This window comes from Acanthochromis polyacanthus, chromosome 20, assembly GCF_021347895.1.
Source record: "Acanthochromis polyacanthus isolate Apoly-LR-REF ecotype Palm Island chromosome 20, KAUST_Apoly_ChrSc, whole genome shotgun sequence".
NCBI lineage: Eukaryota > Metazoa > Chordata > Actinopteri > Pomacentridae > Acanthochromis > Acanthochromis polyacanthus.
In genome coordinates, this window is record NC_067132.1 from 31,667,302 (window position 1) to 31,691,626 (window position 24,325).

At 53.1% G+C, this 24,325-nt stretch overlaps 1 protein-coding gene and 1 long non-coding RNA gene across 7 annotated transcripts in view; one reads left to right on the top strand and one right to left on the bottom strand.

The window, feature by feature from the left end:
* LOC110971575 (histone-lysine N-methyltransferase 2C-like) overlaps positions 1 to 24,325 on the bottom strand; it is a 91,275-nt gene that overhangs the window by 4,719 nt on the left and 62,231 nt on the right. The window contains 34 exon segments of the mRNA XM_051940474.1: positions 2,747 to 2,874; positions 3,407 to 3,543; positions 4,854 to 4,966; positions 7,321 to 7,694; positions 8,465 to 8,674; positions 8,753 to 8,948; positions 9,214 to 9,341; positions 9,427 to 9,630; positions 9,766 to 9,852; positions 9,954 to 10,072; positions 10,164 to 10,215; positions 10,485 to 10,622; positions 10,700 to 10,812; positions 10,893 to 11,068; positions 11,157 to 11,280; positions 11,389 to 11,524; positions 11,665 to 11,826; positions 12,015 to 12,206; positions 12,335 to 12,610; positions 12,789 to 13,109; positions 13,112 to 13,717; positions 14,303 to 14,410; positions 14,532 to 14,855; positions 16,131 to 16,363; positions 17,136 to 17,199; positions 17,267 to 17,333; positions 17,911 to 18,022; positions 18,097 to 18,486; positions 20,623 to 20,728; positions 20,809 to 21,140; positions 21,675 to 22,079; positions 22,376 to 22,566; positions 22,643 to 23,007; positions 23,702 to 23,941. Coding sequence (XP_051796434.1) covers positions 2,747 to 2,874; positions 3,407 to 3,543; positions 4,854 to 4,966; positions 7,321 to 7,694; positions 8,465 to 8,674; positions 8,753 to 8,948; positions 9,214 to 9,341; positions 9,427 to 9,630; positions 9,766 to 9,852; positions 9,954 to 10,072; positions 10,164 to 10,215; positions 10,485 to 10,622; positions 10,700 to 10,812; positions 10,893 to 11,068; positions 11,157 to 11,280; positions 11,389 to 11,524; positions 11,665 to 11,826; positions 12,015 to 12,206; positions 12,335 to 12,610; positions 12,789 to 13,109; positions 13,112 to 13,717; positions 14,303 to 14,410; positions 14,532 to 14,855; positions 16,131 to 16,363; positions 17,136 to 17,199; positions 17,267 to 17,333; positions 17,911 to 18,022; positions 18,097 to 18,486; positions 20,623 to 20,728; positions 20,809 to 21,140; positions 21,675 to 22,079; positions 22,376 to 22,566; positions 22,643 to 23,007; positions 23,702 to 23,941 — 6,929 coding nt within the window.
* On the top strand, positions 14,877 to 16,116 carry LOC127531292 (uncharacterized). Of its 6 annotated transcripts, none has more exons than XR_007938345.1 (4): positions 14,877 to 15,310; positions 15,467 to 15,505; positions 15,545 to 15,739; positions 15,857 to 16,116. It is a non-coding gene; the product is annotated as an uncharacterized LOC127531292 (long non-coding RNA). The 6 variants fall into 6 exon arrangements; XR_007938346.1 differs by lacking the exon at positions 15,467 to 15,505 and having other exon boundaries at positions 14,877 to 15,076; positions 15,194 to 15,310; XR_007938349.1 differs by lacking the exon at positions 15,467 to 15,505 and having other exon boundaries at positions 14,877 to 14,998; positions 15,194 to 15,310.

Genomic DNA, 24,325 nt, shown 5'->3' on the forward strand with positions numbered 1-24,325 from the left:
CCTGAAGCTAAACGTTCCTCCTGCAGCTAAACGCTCCTCCTGCAGCTAAACGCTCCTGCTGAAGCTAAACGTTCCTTCTGCAGCTAAACGTTCCTGCTGAAGCTAAACGCTCCTCCTGAAGCTAAACGCTCCTCCTGAAGCTAAACGCTCCTCCTGAAGCTAAACGCTCCTGCTGAAGCTAAACGTTCCTCCTGCAGCTAAACGTTCCTTCTGCAGCTAAACGTTCCTGCTGCAGCTAAACGTTCCTGCTGAAGCTAAACGCTCCTCCTGCAGCTAAACGCTCCTCCTGCAGCTAAACGCTCCTCCTGCAGCTAAACGTTCCTCCTGAAGCTAAACGTTCCTGCTGGAGCTAAACGTTCCTCCTGAAGCTAAACGCTCCTCCTGCAGCTAAACGCTCCTCCTGAAGCTAAACGTTCCTCCTGAAGCTAAACGTTCCTCCTGAAGCTAAACGTTCCTTCTGCAGCTAAACGTTCCTGCTGCAGCTAAACGTTCCTGCTGAAGCTAAACGCTCCTCCTGCAGCTAAACGCTCCTCCTGCAGCTAAACGCTCCTCCTGCAGCTAAACGTTCCTCCTGAAGCTAAACGTTCCTGCTGGAGCTAAACGTTCCTCCTGAAGCTAAACGTTCCTGCTGGAGCTAAACGTTCCTCCTGAAGCTAAACGTTCCTCCTGAAGCTAAACGCTCCTCCTGAAGCTAAACGCTCCTCCTGCAGCTAAACGCTCCTCCTGCAGCTAAACGCTCCTCCTGCAGCTAAACGCTCCTCCTGCAGCTAAACGTTCCTTCTGCAGCTAAACGTTCCTCCTGAAGCTAAACGCTCCTCCTGCAGCTAAACGCTCCTCCTGAAGCTAAACGTTCCTCCTGAAGCTAAACGTTCCTCCTGAAGCTAAACGTTCCTTCTGCAGCTAAACGTTCCTGCTGCAGCTAAACGTTCCTGCTGAAGCTAAACGCTCCTCCTGCAGCTAAACGCTCCTCCTGCAGCTAAACGCTCCTCCTGCAGCTAAACGTTCCTCCTGAAGCTAAACGTTCCTGCTGGAGCTAAACGTTCCTCCTGAAGCTAAACGTTCCTGCTGGAGCTAAACGTTCCTGCTGCAGCTAAACGTTCCTGCTGAAGCTAAACGCTCCTCCTGCAGCTAAACGCTCCTCCTGCAGCTAAACGCTCCTCCTGCAGCTAAACGTTCCTCCTGAAGCTAAACGTTCCTCCTGAAGCTAAACGCTCCTCCTGAAGCTAAACGCTCCTCCTGCAGCTAAACGCTCCTCCTGCAGCTAAACGCTCCTGCTGGAGCTAAACGTTCCTCCTGCAGCTAAACGTTCCTGCTGGAGCTAAACGTTCCTCCTGAAGCTAAACGTTCCTCCTGAAGCTAAACGCTCCTCCTGAAGCTAAACGTTCCTCCTGCAGCTAAACGCTCCTGCTGGAGCTAAACGTTCCTCCTGCAGCTAAACGTTCCTGCTGGAGCTAAACGTTCCTCCTGAAGCTAAACGTTCCTCCTGAAGCTAAACGCTCCTCCTGAAGCTAAACGTTCCTCCTGCAGCTAAACGCTCCTGCTGGAGCTAAACGTTCCTCCTGCAGCTAAACGTTCCTGCTGGAGCTAAACGTTCCTCCTGAAGCTAAACGTTCCTCCTGAAGCTAAACGCTCCTCCTGAAGCTAAACGTTCCTCCTGCAGCTAAACGCTCCTGCTGGAGCTAAACGTTCCTCCTGCAGCTAAACGTTCCTGCTGGAGCTAAACGTTCCTCCTGAAGCTAAACGCTCCTCCTGAAGCTAAACGTTCCTCCTGCAGCTAAACGCTCCTGCTGGAGCTAAACGTTCCTCCTGCAGCTAAACGCTCCTGCTGGAGCTAAACGTTCCTCCTGCAGCTAAACGTTCCTGCTGGAGCTAAACGTTCCTCCTGAAGCTAAACGTTCCTCCTGAAGCTAAACGCTCCTCCTGCAGCTAAACGCTCCTCCTGCAGCTAAACGCTCCTCCTGCAGCTAAACGCTCCTCCTGCAGCTAAACGTTCCTCCTGGAGCTAAACGTTCCTGCTGGAGCTAAACGTTCCTCCTGAAGCTAAACGTTCCTGCTGGAGCTAAACGTTCCTCCTGAAGCTAAACGCTCCTCCTGAAGCTAAACGTTCCTCCTGAAGCTAAACGCTCCTCCTGAAGCTAAACGCTCCTCCTGCAGCTAAACGCTCCTCCTGCAGCTAAACGCTCCTCCTGCAGCTAAACGCTCCTCCTGCAGCTAAACGCTCCTCCTGCAGCTAAACGTTCCTCCTGCAGCTAAACGTTCCTCCTGCAGCTAAACGTTCCTGCTGAAGCTAAACGTTCCTCCTGCAGCTAAACGTTCCTCCTGCAGCTAAACGTTCCTCCTGCAGCTAAACGCTCCTCCTGCAGCTAAACGTTCCTTCTGAAGCTAAACCTTCCTGCTGAAGCTAAACGTTCCTCCTGCAGCTAAACGTTCCTCCTGCAGCTAAACGTTCCTCCTGCAGCTAAACGCTCCTCCTGCAGCTAAATGTTCCTGCTGAAGCTAAACGCTCCTGCTGAAGCTAAACGCTCCTCCTGCAGCTAAACGTTCCTCCTGCAGCTAAACGTTCCTTCTGCAGCTAAACGTTTCTTCTCTGAGTCTTTCTGAGGTCCAACAAACTGTTTAAATGAAGATCAAACTCCAGGAACCTTCGGAGTAACTGAGGTTCTATCAGTGTTCTTCATGAAAACCCTGAGGTGTCCTGGAGTGACTTTCCTTCATGCTGCTGAGGAACGTGTTGAGAACGTCTCACCTCTTGGCCTGGTAGGCTTTGGGTTCTGATCGGGCCGAGCCAGACGGGTTGAAGGCCAGAGGCCACTCCATCAGAGGGTTCCTGCCGAAGCGGAAGGTGTAGCGCTCACAGGCCTCCACTCCAGGGAGCTGCACACAGTTCCACATTAGTTTCTTTCAGTCACAAAGTGGAACATCTAGAGGCTCTCTGAGGAGTTAAATGTTTTAAAGTTCTAGTCGTGTCACTTCCAGCAGCTTTGTTCTCGAAGCGTGAGTCTGAAGAAGATCTGAGGAACCATTAGAGATTAAAACCTGAACGTTTCTGATATTTCTCATCGTTGAACCAGGATCTGTGATGTTTGACAGCAGATCAGGTGGACAGAACTTAGTTCTACTGGAAAACCATTAAACTCCAGAACTCCACCTGAATCAAACTTTCAACCGGTGTGTCTCTTCACGATGGCTTCAGTGTTCTTCATATTTCATCTCCTCCATAATCTCAGGTCATTGAGCTGCTGTCCAACATCACAGATCCAGGATCAGTGATGATGAGAACCTTCCAGGTTTTTGTCTCTAATGGTTCCTCAGATGTTCTTCAGACTCAAACAAACCTGCTGGAAGTGGATCTTTGTAGAAACATCTGATCTTGTGGAATGAATGTTCATGGTGAAGGTCTACGTACCGACTCGATGATGCGGGTCACTGCCGATGTGCTCAGACCAAACAGATCTTCTCCTTTCAGGTAAACTGGGAAGAGCTTCAGAGTCCCAGTGGAGGACCTCATCTGGGACACTGGTTCCAGGATCTGCTCCCACACGGCTGGAACACACAACAGCTGGACTCACTGCACCACTCAGCTTCTACAGCTAGTGTTCTTACAACGTTTGACTGGGAACACTGTGAATGTTTTGGGAACATTGTTGTAGCAACAGACTGGACAACGTTAGATGATAAACACCCAACAGAACATCTGGAGAATGTTCTAGAGACTTTAAAGCAGAACGTTCCAACAACGCTATCCTAAAACATTGTAAAAAGGTTCTGGAATGTTTTAAGGAATAACTCCTCTGCTATCAAAGAGGAACACTTTGGGAATGTAGAGGAACATCTAGGATAGGATGTGTGGACTGATGAAGATCCCAGAACCACTGATGTTCTGATGGTTCTGTGTAGAAATGAAGGAATGAAGGTCATGAAGCAGAGAGGATGTCTGGAAGGAAGGCTTAGATCATAACGTGTCTTTGTTATGAAGACCAATCATAAGCTCTGTAGAACTCAACGTAATATAATCTGTCAAAGAGGCGCATCAGAAACATAACACCTAATGGAGTAAAATGTATGAAGACCGTCATAAAAATAATCCCTCAGAGCAGTCCTCCTCCAAGGCTGCTCATCCCCCATGTGTCAGGAATGCAGCATTAGTTTATTAGTTCTTCTTCTTCTTCTTTTCCCTTCAGGGGTCTCCACAGTGAATCAATTGCCTCCATCTAACCCTGTCTGCTGCATCCTCTTCTCTCACACCAACTACCTTCATGTCCTCTTTAACCACATCCATAAACCTCCTCCTCCCCTTGCAGCTACATTTTAGTTTATTAGTTATTGGTCATCAGAAATAACAGCAGCATAGAATGTGTCCATTTAACATAGATGGATAGAGGCGTGTGTTTTGCATGTACGGATACTGGAGCACGTGACCTAAATATGTAGCAGGCGGCTTAGAAACACCCCCGCAATTTAATCAGCTGTTCCTTGGATCATTTCTGACGGATAAGTCATGGATAATTGGATGGATAATTTTTCTTTTAAATGTTTATTTCTATTTTTAATTGTATTTATGTATTGCCTTCTTTGTTTTCAATTCTCATAAAGCACTTTGTGTTGTTCTGCATGAAAAGTGTGATACAAATAAATAAAGTTTGAAGTCCTGATAAGTCCTCAGAGGTGGATCTGTAGTAGGATCACAATCAGCTGATGTAGTGTTCACTGGTTGTCACGGTTACGGTCAATGTGTGGTGCTTTGAAAATCTCCTATGGGTTCCTGTGATGGAAACCAGCTGAGTGAAGATGAAGGAACGTCAGAGAAACGCTGTGAATGAACGGACCAGAACCATCCTCCAGGTGAGTCTTACCTTTGGGCGTGAGTCCGGTCAGGATGAGGTCGTCGTGTCCCTTCTCCACCACCTTCACCCTGAACAGCGGCTTGCCCTCCTTCTCCTCCACGTAGCACATGTACTTACAGCGCCTGTAACCATAGAAACCCACGTTCTGAAGGATCCTCTCAGTCAGCAAAAGCTACTGACCCTGGTCCTCTCTGGAACCACCACCCTGGTTTAGACCTGGACCACCACCCCAGTTTAGACCTGGACCACCACCCCGGTTTAGACCTGGAACCACCACCCCGGTTTAGACCTGGAACCACCACCCCGGTTTAGACCTGGACCACCACCCCAGTTTAGACCTGGAACCACCACCCCAGTTTAGACCTGGACCCACCACCCCGGTTTAGACCTGGACCCACCACCCCGGTTTAGACCTGGACCCACCACCCCGGTTTAGACCTGGACCCACCACCCCGGTTTAGACCTGGAACCACCACCCCGGTTTAGACCTGGAACCACCACCCCGGTTTAGACCTGGAACCACCACCCCGGTTTAGACCTGGAACCACCACCCCGGTTTAGACCTGGAACCACCACCCCGGTTTAGACCTGGAACCACCACCCCGGTTTAGACCTGGAACCACCACCCCGGTTTAGACCTGGAACCACCACCCCGGTTTAGACCTGGAACCACCACCCCGGTTTAGACCTGGACCACCACCCCGGTTTAGACCTGGAACCACCACCCCGGTTTAGACCTGGAACCACCACCCCGGTTAGACCTGGAACCACCACCCCGGTTTAGACCTGGAACCACCACCCCGGTTTAGACCTGGACCACCACCCCGGTTTAGACCTGGACCGACCACCCCGGTTTAGACCTGGACCACCACCCCGGTTTAGACCTGGAACCACCACCCCGGTTTAGACCTGGAACCGACCACCCCGGTTTAGACCTGGAACCGCACCACCCCGGTTTAGACCTGGAACCACCACCCCGGTTTAGACCTGGAACCACCACCCCGGTTTAGACCTGGACCACCACCCCGGTTTAGACCTGGACCACCACCCCGGTTTAGACCTGGACCACCACCCCGGTTTTAGACCTGGAACCACCACCCCGGTTTAGGACCTGGAACCACCACCCCGGTTTTAGACCTGGAACCCGACCACCCCGGTTTAGACCTGGAACCACCACCCCGGTTTAGACCTGGAACCGACCACCCCGGTTTTAGACCTGGAACCACCACCCCGGTTTAGACCTGGAACCCACCACCCCGGTTTAGACCTGGAACCGACCACCCCGGTTTAGACCTGGACCACCACCCCGGTTTAGACCTGGACCACCACCCCGGTTTAGACCTGGACCACCACCCCGGTTTAGACCTGGAACCACCACCCCGGTTTAGACCTGGAACCGACCCCCGGTTTAGACCTGGAACCGACCACCCCGGTTTAGACCTGGACCACCACCCCGGTTTAGACCTGGACCACCACCCCGGTTTAGACCTGGACCACCACCCCGGTTTAGACCTGGAACCACCCCGGTTTAGACCTGGAACCGACCACCCCGGTTTAGACCTGGACCACCACCCCGGTTTAGACCTGGAACCGACCACCCCGGTTTAGACCTGGAACCGACCACCCCGGTTTAGACCTGGAACCACCACCCCGGTTTAGACCTGGAACCACCACCCCGGTTTAGACCTGGAACCACCACCCCGGTTTAGACCTGGAACCACCACCCCGGTTTAGACCTGGACCACCACCCCGGTTTAGACCTGGAACCACCACCCCGGTTTAGACCTGGACCACCACCCCGGTTTAGACCTGGAACCACCACCCCGGTTTAGACCTGGAACCGACCACCCCGGTTTAGACCTGGACCACCACCCAGGTTTAGACCTGGACCACCACCCCGGTTTAGACCTGGAACCGACCACCCCGGTTTAGACCTGGAACCACCACCCCGGTTTAGACCTGGAACCACCACCCCGGTTTAGACCTGGAACCACCACCCCGGTTTAGACCTGGACCCACCACCCCGGTTTAGACCTGGAACCACCACCCCGGTTTAGACCTGGAACCACCACCCTGGTTTAGACCTGGACCACCACCCCGGTTTAGACCTGGACCACCACCCTGGTTACCACCCTGGTTATCAGATCAGACTCATTCTTTGGACTGTTTCCATCAGTGATCAGCAGTAGCAGCTAGCTAAACACCTAGCTTCTACATTAGCATGGAGTAGCAGAGTAGGGCTAGTAAACAGCACAGAAACATGGAATGAAAATGCTGCCATTGATGTGGAAGCTGACCCAATCAATACCTATTATTGATCACTATAGATCAGAAAACTTGAAAAGAGAAGGATTATTTTCAAACACGTTGAGCCCAGATGTCCTGGACTGATCCCGGTAACGACTCATTTCAGGCTGACTTTGGCTTGTCTGAGTGATTCTGCGTTTGCTTCCTCCAGCACGACGCTGATGTTTACCTGTTGTTGTGGCGCATGCTCCAGTAGATGCGGTTGGCGTGGTAACCGACGGGGAAGATGGCGGTCTCGTTGTGGAAGCTGCTCATCTGATGTGGGAGGAGCCTGCCGACGGCGCGGAACAGCAGGCTGCCGACCCGGAAGGTGTGCTGCCGCTCGCCGCGCTGCACCACGGCGGCGATCTGACGCGCCTCGTCCCGCTGCACGAACACCCGGCGGAACACGGAGAAGCACCGCAGCTCCGAGTTGTACGGACCAGAGGACGCCGCCGGGTCGGGGGTCGGACCAGGGGTGGAGGATGGGGACCCGCTGGAGGACCTGTCCCCGCTCAGAGGAACTGTCCTGGGCTTATGGAGGTGACACAGCATCGTCTTATCCTGGAGGACACGGGGAGGAGCAGACAGTCAGTAGGTGTGTGTAACTTACTCCTACAGTCTTACTCCAACTGTGTATTTGGAGTGTATCATACGTGTATCTGGTGTGTTTCTTTCAGTGCTGCAGTGATCCCATTATTTTATTTTTTTGGCACAAGCATGAGGTGAATAGACTTGTTTCTAAAGCTGAGCTCTGACGGTGTGGATGGTGAAGATCCTCTACAAACATTTAATGAATCATCTGTTCTCCTGGAGCACGAGGAGAGAGAGCTCATACATTAATGGGTCTTTGTGGACGTGTGGACACAGGAAGGATGATTTGGACTCAGGAAACGTCTCCTCAGAGAACAGCAATGGTGATTTTGTCAAACTGTGTTATAGTAACTTCGCAACACTTCAACCCTGTGACCCTGAAAACCTGAAAGCTTAAACCACATTCTCAGAACAGCTGATGGTCCATGACTTCAGGTGAACTGCAGGCAGTGTTTCCTCAGAGCAGAGAGGATGGAACTAGATGGTTAAACATCTCCAGTATGTGGAGGCTCCATGTCTCCAGGAACATCTCTGAAACATGCTGATCACAGTTTTTGGTTTTTCATTTTTGTATAATAAATGTAATAAACAGCTTGTTTTCTTAGGTTCTCTGATTTCCACCATTCTCTGAGTTCTCTCTCCTCCATGTTGTTCTGGTTCCACAGAGCTGCAGGACTTTAGATCAAAATGAGACCAGCTGACAGAGGGTGGCCAGCAGATCGTGCACGGCAGCGTGTTACCTTGAAGAAGGTGCAGTGGGCCTGCAGGGCGCAGGTGAAGTGGTAGGTGTTGGTGCAGCGCAGGCGGTTGCAGCCGCTGGTGGCTCCGGTTTGCTGGCAGTAGGCGCAGCGCAGCGTCAGACCTCGCCTCAGAGCCAGCTCCACGTTGATGAGGGCGCCGGCCTGGGTCTCGTACACCTCGCTGGACCACAGAGCGCAGTTCAGATGCACCTGAGACACAGACAGCCGGGTCAGCTTGGTCCAGAACCCCGCCAGGTGTCTGCGGCTCTGACAGGGCGGCTCACTCACCCACAGGTCCAGGTCCAGGTTCAGCAGTCTGGCTGGTCCGTCCGTCTGTCCATCGCCCTGCTGGTGACAGAAGCAGCACCTCCGCTGGTCTTTGGGCAGCGGCTCGGGACGAAGACACGCCCCCAGCTTCTTCAACAGAATGTCCACTTCCTCCTCTGTTGGCATGGCAACCGCCTCATTAGGAATGCAGGGACCCCTGCAAGACGTAAGGGACAATGCTAATATGGTCACTACAATGCTAACATGCTAAGCTGCATTGTTCGGAGAGAGCCTGCGTAGCATGATACTAACATGCTAACTTGCTAAGTGTGATGCTAACCTGCTCAGTGTGATGCTAACCTGCTCAGTGTGATGCTAACCTGCGTAGCATGATATTAACATGCTAATCCTCACTATGATGCTAACATGCTAACCTGATCAGTGTGATGCTAACATGCTAACATCCTCAGTGTGATGCTAACCTGCTCAGTGTGATGCTGACACTCCAGCGTCTCCAGCGGCAGCTCTTCATTCTCTTCCCATGACGAGGTGACTGAGAGTCCTCTCCACCTGGGACCGCCCGGGGGCGGGGCTTCAGCTTCACCTTCACCTGTTGCACAAACAGAGTCGATCACCTGATTAAAACCCAGGTCATCTTCAGTGTCACCTGTGAGCATGTCAGTAACCACGCCCACCTTGAGGCTGTCCACACGGGGCCTGGTCTCCATGGTGACAGCTGAGGCAGGGGGGAAGGACAGAGGAGGGGAGGAGGAGGAGGAGGAGGAGGGAGTGTGGGGGAGGGAGTGGACGGCGATGGAGGACATGTTGTTGGTGTACTGGTGCTGCCCTCTGCTGGCAGGAGGGCGCTCAGTGCCAGACTGCAGGACGGGCATCGCAGCCTGACAACACACACAGGAGCATGTTACAGCACTGCATTGTGGGAGATGCAGCAGACTAAACCACAGGATCCCTGCACCTGGACTGAACCCACTTCTCGTTGATAATCAATAACCTGATCAGACGTGAACTCTCACCTTGTTTCCTGCTGACCTGCTGTGTACGTCTGCTGTGTAGAGAGAAGAGCAGTTTGGACTGCAGAACACCAGGCTGGGTCGGCCCTCCTGTAACACACATACACACACATACATACACACACACACTGACTACCTGTCTGATCTCTGTACTTTCACTTTAGTACAAACACTCCTCTACTTGGTCCCACCTGTTTGAGCTCCTTGACTATACGGACTCCGTTTCCCAGCAGCACCTTGCAATAGCTGCAGCACTGAGGCCTGGCAGCAGCAGCAGCACTGCCATGTTGGATGTAGTCCATCCTGACACCTGAAGAAACACACAGCGTTTAAACATAAAGGGACAAATGAGAGTGAGGAAAGACACAGTGTGTGTGTGTGTGTGTGTGTGTGTGTGTGACCTGTGTTTGCGGCTGCAGCTGCAGGTCTCTGTTGTCTGTTTCCTGTTGAAACCTGCAAATATCAAACAGTCAGAGTTAGATTTTCTGGATGTACTGATCAGCAAACATATTCAAAACGACCAACTTGTATGACTGGAAGCTAACATGCACAGACGGATGCTAACAAGCTAACCTGCTCGGTGCAATGCAAATCAGCTCAGTGTGATGCTACTATGCTAACCTGATGCTAACACTAACACTGATGACCATCCACCGTCATGATCGGTTTTGACCAGTCACAGAGGGTTATGAGGGGTACGTCATCAGAAGCATCGGACTCACCTGTGGCAGCGGTACTCGTACCCCGGCCAGCAGAGCCAGAGAGCTCTGCTCGGGGCCCGCTGCTCGGCTTAGCCGGTAGTCGACAGGAATGGGGACCCTCAGCAGCTCCGCCACCGCCGCCATCACACCTGCTACACTCTGAAAACACAGCGCCACATGATGTCATCAGGAGACAGGGGCTACTCATGACCCGGCAGACAGAGAGAGAGGTTTACCTGAGCTGCAACGGGGGTGAGGGTGATCGCTATGGTAACCAGGTCGGTGTTGGAGCAGGAAGGACGGCCATGATGAATCGGCTCCACCTTCACTTCCTGTTTGACTGCAGAGCCTGGACACACCCACAGGAAACAGTCAACAACAGACAGGAAACAGCAAACGGTCAGGTGTGACGCCACTCTGCCAACTGACCTTTGCCCCAGGCGCAGGGCATGATGGGTAACGTAGGCGATGGGCAGGGCGAGGGTGGCTCCAGCTTGATGAAGGACAGGTCGGGGTACCTGCTGACCTCCATGTCCGCTACGCTCTCTGGAGACGAGGACGGGACGAAGCCGTCGGGGCTGCCGCGCTCCGACGAGTCCTGAGCCCTGCAGAGGAAAACCAACGAAGAAGAAAGACGAGTCAGAGTGGCACCACCGGGAGAGAACAGGTGTGCTTAGAGGGGGCGGGGCTTACCGGAGCTCCTCCTGGTTGTTATGTGGGGGGGTCGGCAAGGAGGCCGGGACGTCTACGGTCTTGGAGGTGTGGTTTAGAGCCATAAGCTCCTCCCCTTTCTGCTTCAGCGCCGACGTACCTTTCCCTGAGGTGAGAACAGAATCAGAACTAAGCCAACAGCCCTCTGACCGTCTGACAGGCAAACCGCAGTCTGAGCCTGTCAGACGAAGCCGAGGGTGAACGCGCCGCTCACCGTCCTGGTCGGTCAGGTCCTTCCTGTCCAGCTCGTCCGTGGACGCGAACCCGTTCACCAGCTTCTGCCGGGCCACTGGGGGAGGAGTGGGGGGCAGGGAGGCCGGAGGGGTGGGGGGGTTACTGAGGTTGTTCTGCTGGGAGACAGAGACAGGACAGGAGTAGTACAATACAACAACTTTATTTATCCCCGAAATTCAATATGTATAGCACCTCCTATATGAGCTGGGAGTAGGACTGTAGTAGCACTGGAGTAGCAGTGTAGTGCAGTAAGTACCTTGTATATGAGCTGGGAGTAGTAGTCGGTGACTCCGTCCAAGGAGGCGTTGCCGAAGGAGCCAGTCAGTCTGGAGTCGCTGCCCAGGGAGGAGCTGCCGTACGGGGGGAACAGACTCAGGTCCACCCCTAGAACCGGTTCCATGAGCGGCAGCACAGACAGCTGAGGAGGAACAGGTCCATCATTAGTCAACATGTAACCTGCCAAGACACACCTGTCCACAAATCCATAAAACAGGAGACAACTATTCAACTAAGACTGGACCTGAAACTGCACTGTCTCTGTTTGTAGAAACAACCAGGGTGACTATGCTGCTTCAGGCTACAGAACCAGAGGAGGCGGAGCTCTACCTGTCGGAGGTGTGTCATCAGCGGGTCAGAGGAGGAGGAGGAGTGGATGGCCTTCTCCTCCTCCTCCTTCTTCCTCCTCTTGTATTTGGGAGGAGCTTTGTCTTTGTCGGGTCGGGCCGGCCTCTTACAGCGCTGAGCCTTCTTCCTGCCAGAGGGGTCGAGAAGATCTGGACCAGGACTGTCCCTGCTCACCTGGAGGACACACATCACCTGGTCAGAGGACACCAACACCAATGCTCTGTAGAATCATGTGACCTACAGGTGTTATTCCAGGAGTGACACACTGCGGCCAAACAACGGAAAACAATAAACCTTCTCACCATGTTTCCATGGGAACCAGGTCTGTCCTCATCCTCAGACTGCATGCTGTCATTGGACAGCTGGAAACGGGCCATGGGTGGAGCCTGGCCGGTGGGTGGAGCCTGGCCGGTGGGAGAGGGCGTGGTGGCGGGGGAGGTGTCTTTCAGCAGGTGTCGGAGCAGCTCTTTCCCCCCGTCACCACCCTGAGGAGGGGAGGGGGAGGAGAAGCTCTCGACTCCGCCCTCCTCCACCTTTACCACACCTGCCCCACACACCCCACCTTCCTCACGCTCCTCCTGCAGGACAACCACAAAAACACACCTGAGAACTGCAGTATTACAATAGTACAGTACAGCCATAGGATTACTACAGGCTGCTGCTACGATACTGTCAAGATTACCGAGTACTAATACTAGCACAGTACTACTATCAGTACTACTACAGAGTAATGCTACTACCAGTACTGCTACGAACCTTGACCTCCAGGCGAGCTGCACACAGGGGCCCTCTCTGGCCCTCCATGCCCAGGACAGAGGCTCTCTGCTGGGCTGCAGAGCTGACCGACAGCTGCCTCTCCAACTCAGACGACGGAGCCAGAACGGAGCGAGAGGAGCTCTGAGGGAAGGACATGTCTGATTGGTCCATGCCACCATGAGTGGGCGTGGAGCAGGAGGCGTCTGAGACGGCGGGTGGGGCAGTGATGTCATCAGAGTGTGAGGCGTCGTCTCCATCCCTCTTCCTGCTGCGCTTCTTCTTTGGTTTGTCGTCAGGGATGATGTCAGAGTAGAGCTGGATGAGGGAGGTGGGGCCTCCAGGGGAGGGGCAGGGGAAGGAGGGGGGGAAGAGGAGGAGTCGTGTCTATATCGGTGGGGATGGGAGGGGGTCAGTCCTCTGACTCCAGCCGGGCGAATGGGCCCCTGGGCTGAGGGCCCGGCAAGGCCCGGCAGCCTCGGCCTCATCTGGACGTTAGAAGGAGCCACATCCAGAGGGGGTCTGTGCTCAGGGAGGGCCCTGCCCCACTCTGCTGTGGCCCTGGGGAGCAGGTCTGGGGCTGGGTGGGAGCCTGGGTGGAGTGGTCCCTTGAAACCCTCGTGGAGGCCCTTCTGCTGGGAGAAAGGTGGCCCCCCTGGGCCTTGGAGCTGAGGTCTGGGGGCCGGCGGGGACTGGAGGAAGTCCTGGGGCAGCTCAGAGCTGAAGAAGGGCATCTGGGAGAGACCGTCCTCACCGGGGGCAGCTGTTGATCCGGTAGGACCGCTGGGGCCGGGTCCTGGTCCCGGTGTCGGTCCGACCCGAGCTCCTGACAGAGGCATGGCTGCTCCTCCAGACTCAGGGCCCATGGGAGCCCCCAGGAGGGCCTGCTGCTCCAGCTCCAGTCTCTGCTGCAGGGCCCGATGACGCTCCACCTGAGGACAGATAACAGAGGTCAGCTGGAAGGATTTAGACCAGACAGAGAGACAGACAGATACAGACAGACAGACAGATAGAGAGAGACAGATACAGAGAGACACAGACAGAGACAGACAGGCAGACAGGCAGACAGATGCAGACAGACAGAAAGACAGACACAGACAGACAGACAGACAGACAGACAGACAGACAGACAGACAGACAGACAGACAGACAGACAGACAGACACAGACAGACAGACACAGACAGACAGACAGACAGACAGACAGACAGACACAGACAGACAGACAGACAGACAGACAGACAGACACAGACAGACAGACAGACAGACAGACAGATAGGCGGACATCAGTGGAATCTCTCTGGACTGATTCATGGATTATTGATGGATTAAAGCTACTACAAATTAGCATCTTTAGCATCGTGCTACGAACTGTCCAACTCCTGTGATTCCGTAGGCGTAAACTGCGGCTGGACAATCCTTCATCACCATACTAGGATCTATAAACCACGGTTTGACTAAAACCTGCTGCAGGCCGAGGCATGGAGGCTTCTCAGAGCCTCTGAGGTTCCTGTTTTACCTCCTGCATCAGCTGCACCCTCTGCCTCTCCTGCTGCTCCCTCAGCCTCTCCCTCCTCTCCCTCTCCTGAAAGCCCTCGCTGAACGGGTTGTTGTCGTCGAACTTCACCTGTGGAGGAGGAGGAGGAGATTATCCAGCATCCAGAACGGACCCCAAACTCCCTCAGAGCTTCTGTGTTTACCCACAAAGGGGAGGAATGAACCCACAGGAGAGGAAACCTCTGTGATACCTGAGGTGTGGGCGTGGCTCCTTCCCCTCCAGCTCCATTGGGTCCCCCAGCGGGGCCCCGGGGGGGACCCTGGTGGGCATTGGGCAGGCCGGGGGGCACCTGAGGGGGCAGGTGAGGGGGCATCCTCTGCACCATCACTCCCGGAGCCCCACTACCTGGTGTCCAACCCGGGGGGACACGGGGCTGGGTGGGGCCGGCCGGGTGGGGCTGCATGGCCAGCAGCTTGTGGGGGGGTGCAGGGACGATAGGGGACGCTCTCTGCTGCTGCTGTTTGGTCCTGTAGTCGTCTATCAGCTCTGCATGGTCCTTCTGCTGCTTCCGGATCTGAAACCAGGAGATGGATTCATTAGGTCTGATCCGTTACCGTTAGCTACTGATAGATTCATTAGGTCTGATCCGTTACCGTTAGCTACTGATAGATTCATTAGGTCTGATCCGTTACCGTTAGCTACTGATAGATTCATTAGGTCGGATCTGTTACCGTTAGCTACTGATAGATTCATTAGGTCTGATCCGTTACCGTTAGCTACTGATAGATTCATTAGGTCGGATCTGTTACCGTTAGCTACTGATAGATTCATTAGGTCTGATCTGTTACCGTTAGCTACTGATAGATTCATTAGGTCGGATCTGTTACCGTTAGCTACTGATAGATTCATTAGGTCTGATCCGTTACCGTTAGCTACTGATAGATTCATTAGGTCTGATCCGTTACCGTTAGCTACTGATAGATTCATTAGGTCTGATCCGTTACCGTTAGCTACTGATAGATTCATTAGGTCGGATCCGTTACCGTTAGCTACTGATAGATTCATTAGGTCGGATCTGTTACCGTTAGCTACTGATAGATTCATTAGGTCTGATCTGTTACCGTTAGCTACTGATAGATTCATTAGGTCGGATCCGTTACCGTTAGCTACTGATAGATTCATTAGGTCTGATCCGTTACCGTTAGCTACTGATAGATTCATTAGGTCGGATCCGTTACCGTTAGCTACTGATAGATTCATTAGGTCTGATCCGTTACCGTTAGCTACTGATAGATTCATTAGGTCTGATCCGTTACCGTTAGCTACTGATAGATTCATTAGGTCTGATCCGTTACCGTTAGCTACTGATAGATTCATTAGGTCGGATCTGTTACCGTTAGCTACTGATAGATTCATTAGGTCTGATCCGTTACCGTTAGCTACTGATAGATTCATTAGGTCGGATCCGTTACCGTTAGCTACCGATAGATTCATTAGGTCTGATCTGTTACCCTTAGCTACTGATAGATTCACTAGGTCTGATCCGTTACCGTTAGCTACTGATAGATTCACCAGGTCTGATCCGTTACCGTTAGCTACTGATAGATTCATTAGGTCTGATCCGTTACCGTTAGCTACTGATAGATTCATTAGGTCTGATCCGTTACCGTTAGCTACTGATAGATTCATTAGGTCTGATCCGTTACCGTTAGCTACTGATAGATTCATTAGGTCTGATCTGTTACCGTTAGCTACTGATAGATTCATTAGGTCTGATTTTGATGATTAGTAACTTTTAAGGAGACAGAAAATGAGAGAAGCGTGTTTACTCCCAGGTTTGCTGAGGTACCTGCTCCAGCTGTTTCTGCACCGACCCCTGCTGCTCGCTGATGTAGCGCAGCTGGGCGGCGTCCTCCTCGGCGAACGCCCGTCCCGCCCTCTTGGCCGTTCTCTGTTTGGCCGACAGAGCCTTCTTGGTCTTGCGGTGGGCGGCGATCTGCTCCTCCAGGAGGCGCTGTTGCATCCCCAGGAGCTGCTGCGTCTCCCCCAGCCACTCCTCGTACTGACGCCGCTGAGACTCGTCTGGCAAAAGTTCAGGCGCAGAGATCGGACAGTGCGTTAGTGGAACGCATCAAACACATTTAGACTGACTTTAGTCGATTTAACCTCGTCTGATTAAATCGACCAAAGCAAACGTCTACAGGTTCAGGGCTCCAGACTGGACAAGGTTTCTACCAGAGTGAGAGTTTAAACTTCAAACCGAGGCACTGGTGTGAGGAACTGAAGATCATGAAGCTGTTTTAGTGTCGCTCTGACTCAGAGAGAAGACGGGGGAGGAAAAGGTCCATCTACCAGGAACTAATGAGCTCAACTGTTGTTTTAACGACGGCGCACAACACTTACTGCTCTGACCATTTCTCAGTATCAAGTAGACAGTAGAGGAGGTCCTACTGCGTTTCATGGTTACAGTACATCTTTATAGATTTTTTTATATTGTTTTCAGTTTCTTAGGCAGCAAAATGCTTATTAAGCGACAAAAAGGAGACACAAACCGACAAAAATGAGACACCAAATGACAAAAAAACAAGAAAGTAAAACACAAAATTACTACCACAACACAAAACTACAAAAATGAGACAAGTTCACAAAAACAATACAAAACAACAAAGATGAGACAGAAAATGACAAAAACGAGACGCAAAATGACAAAAACTAGACGTGCAATTTAAAAATCCGTGACAGTGAGACCGTGGAAAGTGAACGGCGATGTGGTGAGGGACCACTGCACACGCATATACAGGTGTGTAGGATGGTTCTACATGTTGAATGTTCTGGAGGAAGAGGATGGACTCACTGACGAAGCCCGGGCCGAAGCTGGGGGGGCTGGGTCTGACCAGCTGAGGGTTCACCTTCCCGTCCTGAGGAGAGAACAGATGGTCAGAGAGTCTCCATGCTGGGGCTGAAAGCTGCTGCTGGTCTACATACCTGTCCCACCACATGTGGAGGCTGAGGAGGCCCCTCAGGACCCGGGGCCCCTGGAACCTCCTGGAACCTAGAACACAGAAGAGGTACGTTCAAGTGTCTGAACCCAGAACCTGCTGACGGCTTCCACAGTCATGCTGTGGTTTTATAAACAACACGATCTAAGAACCAAAACCGTTCCTCATCATCCAGGTTCTGGTAGACTAGGAGCTCCAGGAGAAACCAACGTCTTCCAGAACCTCCAGCTGGTTTCTTCTGGAGCTCCTGCCATCTCCTCATCCTGTAGATGTTTTCTATGTCCGTGTTTCCTCTCTCGTCTGCTCATCATCAGTAGAAGATGTTCCTCCATGCTGGATGGATCTCCATCTACTAGATCCTCTCTTCTCTGTTTCTGCTGCATTTATTTCAGTCTCTCTGAGGAAACACTGCCTGCAGTTCAACCTGAAACTCTCTGGATGCTGAGTCGGTCCTGGAGAACCAGAACCAGGAGGAGGAAGGTTCTGGTTCTCCTGGATCTGCTGGAAAAGGTGTTCTTGGTGATTTTCAAAAAGAACTAGCAGAATAAAGTGATTGAGGTGAATGAGCACCCGTCCTTCCAGATCTGTCTGGGGTTCTAAAGGTCTGGAACACGTCCTCCAGGTTCCTACCTGTTCATGACCATGGGGTTGAGTCCCAGGCTGCCCTGAGTCATCACCTTGTTGATGCCCTTCAGAGCCACCATCTTGGCCTTCATGATGGGGTCTGAGATGGAGTCGAAGTCTGCGGGACACAAGCAGAGGTTCAGAAGGAGCTCCATTTCAGGAGACCTCCATGCAGGAGTGGGCGGGGCTTACCCATGCCGGGGAACACGGAGTCTGAGCCGGACCTCTGTCGGATCAGGACCTGCATCTGCTTCTGCTGCTGCTGCTCTTGACGCTCCTGGTCCAGGAGGTCCTGCAGCAGCAGAGGCTGCTCCTCCAGGAGCAGAGGCCGGTCCTTGGTCTGGCCCTGGGGGAAGGGGGTCTGGTTCTGGTTCTGGGTGGAGGGCCCAGGCTGTGGAGGCTGGGGGCTGAGGAGGAGGCGAGGCTGGGCGGGTGGAGGGTGGGGAGGGCCAGGGGGGACCTTAGGAGGGAGGCTGGGGTGAGGAGACACAGGGAGGCCCTGAGGGTGGGGGGTGAGGAGAACCGAAGACGACGAGGACGGTCCAAAGGATCTCTGTTGCTGCTGGAACGACGATTGTTGACCTGGAGACAGAGGAGGAGATAGAGGAGGAGACAGAGGAGACAGGAGGAGATAGAGGAGGAGACAGAGGAGGAGATAGAGGAGGAGACAGAGGAGGAGATAGAGGAGACAGGAGGAGATAGAGGAGGAGACAGAGGAGGAGATAGAGGAGGAGACAGAGGAGGAGATAGAGGAGGAGACAGAGGAGACAGGAGGAGATAGAGGAGGAGACAGAGGAGGAGATAGAGGAGGAGACAGAGGAGGAGATAGAGGAGGAGACAGAGGAGACAGGAGGAGATAGAGGAGGAGACAGAGGAGGAGATAGAGGAGGAGACAGAGGAGGAGATAGAGGAGACAGAGGAGGAGATAGAGGAGGAGACAGAGGAGGAGATAGAGGAGACAGAGGAGGAGATAGAGGAGGAGACAGAGGAGGAGATAGAGGAGACAGAGGAGGAGACAGAGGAGACAGAGGAGGAGATAGAGGAGGAGACAGAGGAGACAGAGGAGGAGATAGAGGAGGAGACAGAGGAGACAGAGGAGGAGATAGAGGAGGAGACAGAGGAGACAGAGGAGGAGATAGAGGAGGAGACAGAGGAGACAGAGGAGGAGATAGAGGAGGAGACAGAGGAGACAGAGGAGGAGATAGAGGAGGAGACAGAGGAGACAGAGGAGGAGATAGAGGAGGAGACAGAGGAGGAGATAGAGGAGGAGACAGAGGAGGAGATAGAGGAGGAGATAGAGGAGGAGATAGAGGAGGAGATAGAGGAGGAGACAGAGGAGGAGACAGAGGAGGAGACAGAGGAGGAGATAGAGGAGGAGATAGAGGAGACAGAGGAGGAGATAGAGGAGGAGACAGAGGAGACAGAGGAGGAGACAGAGGAGGAGATAGAGGAGGAGACAGAGGAGGAGATAGAGGAGACAGAGGAGGAGATAGAGGAGGAGACAGAGGAGGAGATAGAGGAGGAGACAGAGGAGGAGATAGAGGAGACAGAGGAGACAGAGGAGGAGATAGAGGAGGAGACAGAGGAGACAGAGGAGGAGATAGAGGAGGAGACAGAGGAGACAGAGGAGGAGATAGAGGAGGAGACAGAGGAGACAGAGGAGGAGATAGAGGAGACAGAGGAGGAGATAGAGGAGGACACAGAGGAGGACACAGAGGAGGACACAGAGGAGGACACAGAGGAGGACACAGAGGAGGAGACAGAGGAGGAGACAGAGGAGACAGAGCAGAGGAGATAGAGGAGGAGACAGAGGACACAGAGGAGGACACAGAGGAGGACACAGAGGAGGACACAGAGGAGACAGAGGAGGAGACAGAGGAGGAGACAGAGGAGGAGACAGAGGAGGAGACAGAGGAGACAGAGCAGAGGAGGAGATAGAGGAGGAGACAGAGGAGACAGGAGGAGATAGAGGAGACAGAGGAGGAGATAGAGGAGGACACAGAGGAGACAGAGGAGGAGACAGAGGAGGAGACAGAGGAGGACACAGAGGAGGAGACAGAGGAGACAGAGGAGGAGATAGAGGAGGAGACAGAGGAGGACACAGAGGAGGAGACAGAGGAGGAGATAGAGGAGGAGACAGAGGAGACAGAGGAGGAGACAGAGGAGGAGATAGAGGAGGAGATAGAGGAGGAGACAGAGGAGGAGACAGAGGAGACAGAGGAGGAGACAGAGGAGACAGAGGAGGAGATAGAGGAGGAGACAGAGGAGACAGAGGAGGAGATAGAGGAGGAGACAGAGGAGACAGAGGAGGAGACAGAGGAGGAGACAGAGGAGACAGAGCAGAGGAGGAGATAGAGGAGGAGACAGAGGAGACAGGAGGAGATAGAAGAGACAGAGGAGGAGATAGAGGAGGAGACAGAGGAGACAGGAGGAGATAGAAGAGACAGAGGAGGAGATAGAGGAGGAGACAGAGGAGACAGAGGAGGAGACAGAGGAGACAGAGCAGAGGAGGAGATAGAGGAGGAGACAGAGGAGACAGGAGGAGATAGAAGAGACAGAGGAGGAGATAGAGGAGGACACAGAGGAGACAGAGGAGGAGACAGAGGAGGAGACAGAGGAGGAGACAGAGGAGGAGACAGAGGAGGAGACAGTCCTGTCATGGTTCAGATGTCAATAGATCAATAAATACAGATAAATAAGGGATCAATCGGTCCTTACCTGTAGCCAGGGGAGGGTGGCCCCTGGGGGCCAGGCCCGCTGACAGACCCTGTTCCTGGGCCTGGAGGGCCAGCAAGGCCCCTGGACCGGAGTTCTCCATGTGGTCCTGCAGGGAAGGAGGAGGTGAGGGTTTCTACCAACTACTGATCATTTCAGGACTGAGAAATGTTGAGGAGATGGTCTCACCTTGAGGAGCACGGAGGGCCCTGGACCTCCTGGAGGTCCCAGGGGTTTGCTGGAAGAGCTGCTCTCAGTCTCTGTCTTCACGTCATCCATCGCCTCCTCTTTGACCTGAGGAGGAAGACCGCCGCTCCTCCTGGTGCTGCCGGCTCCGTCCCTCCTCTCTCCTCCCTCCTTGTCCTCCTTGTCCTCCCCCAGGTCCAGCTCCTCGTTGAAAATGTCCTTCTTGTCCTCCAGGTTGAGCTCAGGGTCGGCGTAGGCGATCAGGTCGAACTTTCCCGACAGCAGGAAGTCGTCCAGGTGGAGGTCGTTGGGCCCCAGATCCAGGTCCTCTTTACCTGAGACACAGAACAGCAGCATCAGCGACACACCTGAACACCTCAGTAATCAGATTACTTCTGTCTCTGCTATCAGATTACTAACTACAGGTTAAAGTCAGGCTCCACAACAGGAACTCGGTAGAACTAAAGTGAGGTTCTCTGGTTCCTCCTTTAGTCCCAGAGTCCACTCATTTCTTCTCTGTGTTCTTCAGCTGCTCTCTGCTGGTAGGGGTTATGTTCCTCTACTTTTCTCTGGAGAACACCTCAAAGGTTCTGCTGGCTTCAGGACTCACTGTCCAGGTCCTACTGGGACAAGTTTGGATTCTTTTTGGGCAAATCTGGAGTCCTGTTGATAAGTTTCAAGTGACTTTGAACAGATTTCAGACAGGTTTCAGCCTTTCTGACAGCTTTAGTTCGGAGGAAATACTCTCCTGTCCCTCTCAGAAGTAATCTGATTACCGTTTTGTCCTACAGGTTGGAATCATGGAGCAACAGATCTGACAGCAGAACCTCTACATGTGATGATTTCGATTCTGTGGATTGTATTTGTACCATCTTCAGGGTCGAGGTTGAGGTTGAGGTCCACCAGATCCTTCACCTCCACGTCCTCCAGGTCCTTCACGGCCGAGTCCTCCCCCTCCAGGTGCTCCTCCATCCCATCAGCCCCTGGGAGAGCTGCCTCGCCGCTGTGCTGCTGGTTCAGCTGCTCCACACCGCTTGCCATCGCCATCTGCTGGCCCATCAGCGCGTCTGCCATCCGGACCGCCGCCCCGGGCCGAACCGCCGGCCCCTGGGGGTCTCTGGGGTGCAGTAGGGGGGCCTCGGGGTCCGGGGCCGAAGGGAAGGGCAGCCTCAGGCGGTTCTCTGGAGCGCGGTGCCGAAGCTCGATGTAGGGCTGTCCCATGATGCTGTGCTGCTGGAGGGGGAGGGAGCGGGGGAGGAAGGGCTGGGGGACACCTAAGGAGGAGCAGAGACACAAAAACACTAACAGGACAGTCTGTGGAGGACAACATCTACAGGACCAGGAGACAACCTGAGCTGTAACATGAGGACAAGTGTTGATGTGATGCTTTCAAAATAAAGAACTTTTTAATTCCTCTGGTTTCCATCAGTCTGAGTTCTACTCACAGAAGACCTGTTTGATTCTCTCCTTCATTCTGGTTCCTCAGAGCTGCACATGGAACATGATCGCAGCAGGGCAGAGACAGAAACTGGTCTGGGTTCAGAGGGTGGAGGGTTGAGGGGGTCCTTACCTGGCATCATCAGAGGGTGAGCGTTTGGAGGAGCTAGAGGTCGAATGCCAGTGAGCTCTCCAGATGTGGGCCTCCTCATCTGGACAGGGACTCCCTCCACCGCAGCCGGCCCAGATGCAGGCATTGGTCCCTGGGGCGGACGCAGGAAGGAGTCCTCCAGGCCCGCTGGAGCTCCAGGAGGAACACCAAATCTGGGAGAGAGCAGAAATTAGTCCAACAGATCAGATATCACAGAGGTCCGGACCAGGTCTTTGTTGCTCCTCTCACCTCAGGGCGGGTCCTCGGACACCCAGCTCTCTGGGGAGGCTCTGCCTGGGAAAGGGACCCTCGCTGGGGCTGAAGCCCCTCTGCTGCTCCCCTGGTAAACCTCCAGGAAACCTGGGGCCTGGAGCCCCACCGGACCGCACCATGCCAGGGTAGGGGGGTGGAGGCCGTCCAAACAGGTCTGATGGGAGAGCGGTGGGGGAGTCCTCCTGGGACCAGCTGTGGAGAGGCGTGGCAGAACCTGGAGCAGCTGGTGGACCTGGAGCAGCTGGTGGAGCTGATGGAGCTGCCTCCTGCAGACCTTTCTCCTGTCGTAAGGCGCTCTTCTGCTGCTGCTGCCTGAGGATGAGCTGTCGAAGCCGCTGACGCTGCAGAGGAGCAGACAGAACCAGAACCTGCTGAACCGCTCAGAACCACAGAGGAGACAGCAGACATCCAAACACAGCATCACTACCACGTCCACAAACTATAATCCAGTGTCCACAACGCTGTAGCTGCATTTTTGTTTTTCTAACATTATTTTTTACTGTTTCTGACCTCAAAAGAGTTCTGGTTGGAGGTCATTAAGCTCCTCATCATTCTTTGTCATGGTGCCCTTTTACCAGCTAAACTCTCACAATGCTCTCTGCTTTAACCTCCCCTGGTCTCTGCAGGATTAAACAGCAAGAGGCTCCACCTGCTGGAACAACCAGGAACTACAGCTGATCTGCATTTACCGACATCAGGACCTTCTCCTTCCTATTATTTTGCGATTTGGTGTCTCATTTTTGTTATTTTGTGAATCATTTTTGTCGTTTTCTGTCTCCTTTTTGTCATTTTGACGTTTTGTCCTTATTTTGTTTTGTGTCCCATTGTTGACGTTTTATGTCTCATTTTTGACGTTTTTTTAATTTAATCATTCATGCCTTTTAACTGATAATTAATCATTACTGAGTAGTTAGATAATATAATATGTTATTGTTGCTTTGGATGTCTTGATGCTTCGTAAAGCGTCTTGTGGACGGGACCAAACATGAAATGAAAAGCTGGAAGCAGCAGCAGCATCTGGAACATCTGTCCTACCTGCCTCAGCTTCTCCTCTGAGTCACCCAGCTGAGGCAGCATGCTCATTGGTCCGTCTAGGGAAGCCACGCCCACCGGCACGTCGCTGGCTGCCGTCTTGTCCGTCTGCAGCAGGCCCGGTGTCATGTGGCCCTGCTCGAAGGGGTCGTGAGCCTCGGACAACCCGGCGTGCTTCGGAGTCTGGCCGCTGGGGGTTCTGGGAAACGAGTCCTGCTGCTGTCGCCCTGGAGACTGCTGTAGCTGGGAGGAGAAAACCAGAACCTGTCAGACGTTCTGGAAGCACGCTGCTGTCATCACTAACACACAAACCAGAGCCGTGAAAGCCCAGAGTCTTTCCACGAAGATACATTTATCCTGAACCTTCCAAATATAGTCAAGTCTGGATCATTCAAAGTCCTACAACAACCTGAGATCTGTCCGAAATGATTAAAAACTAGTGAAAGCTATCTAAAAACCATCAAAAATCACTTGGATCATTCAAAATGTGCCTAAATAACTCATAATGTGACTGAAACATGTTCAAAGTGATAATATGTCCCAAACAACTCAAACAATTAAACATGTTTAAAATCATTCCTAAACTCAACCAAAGAGACTCAGAGGTCTGAAAAAAGGCTGACAGGG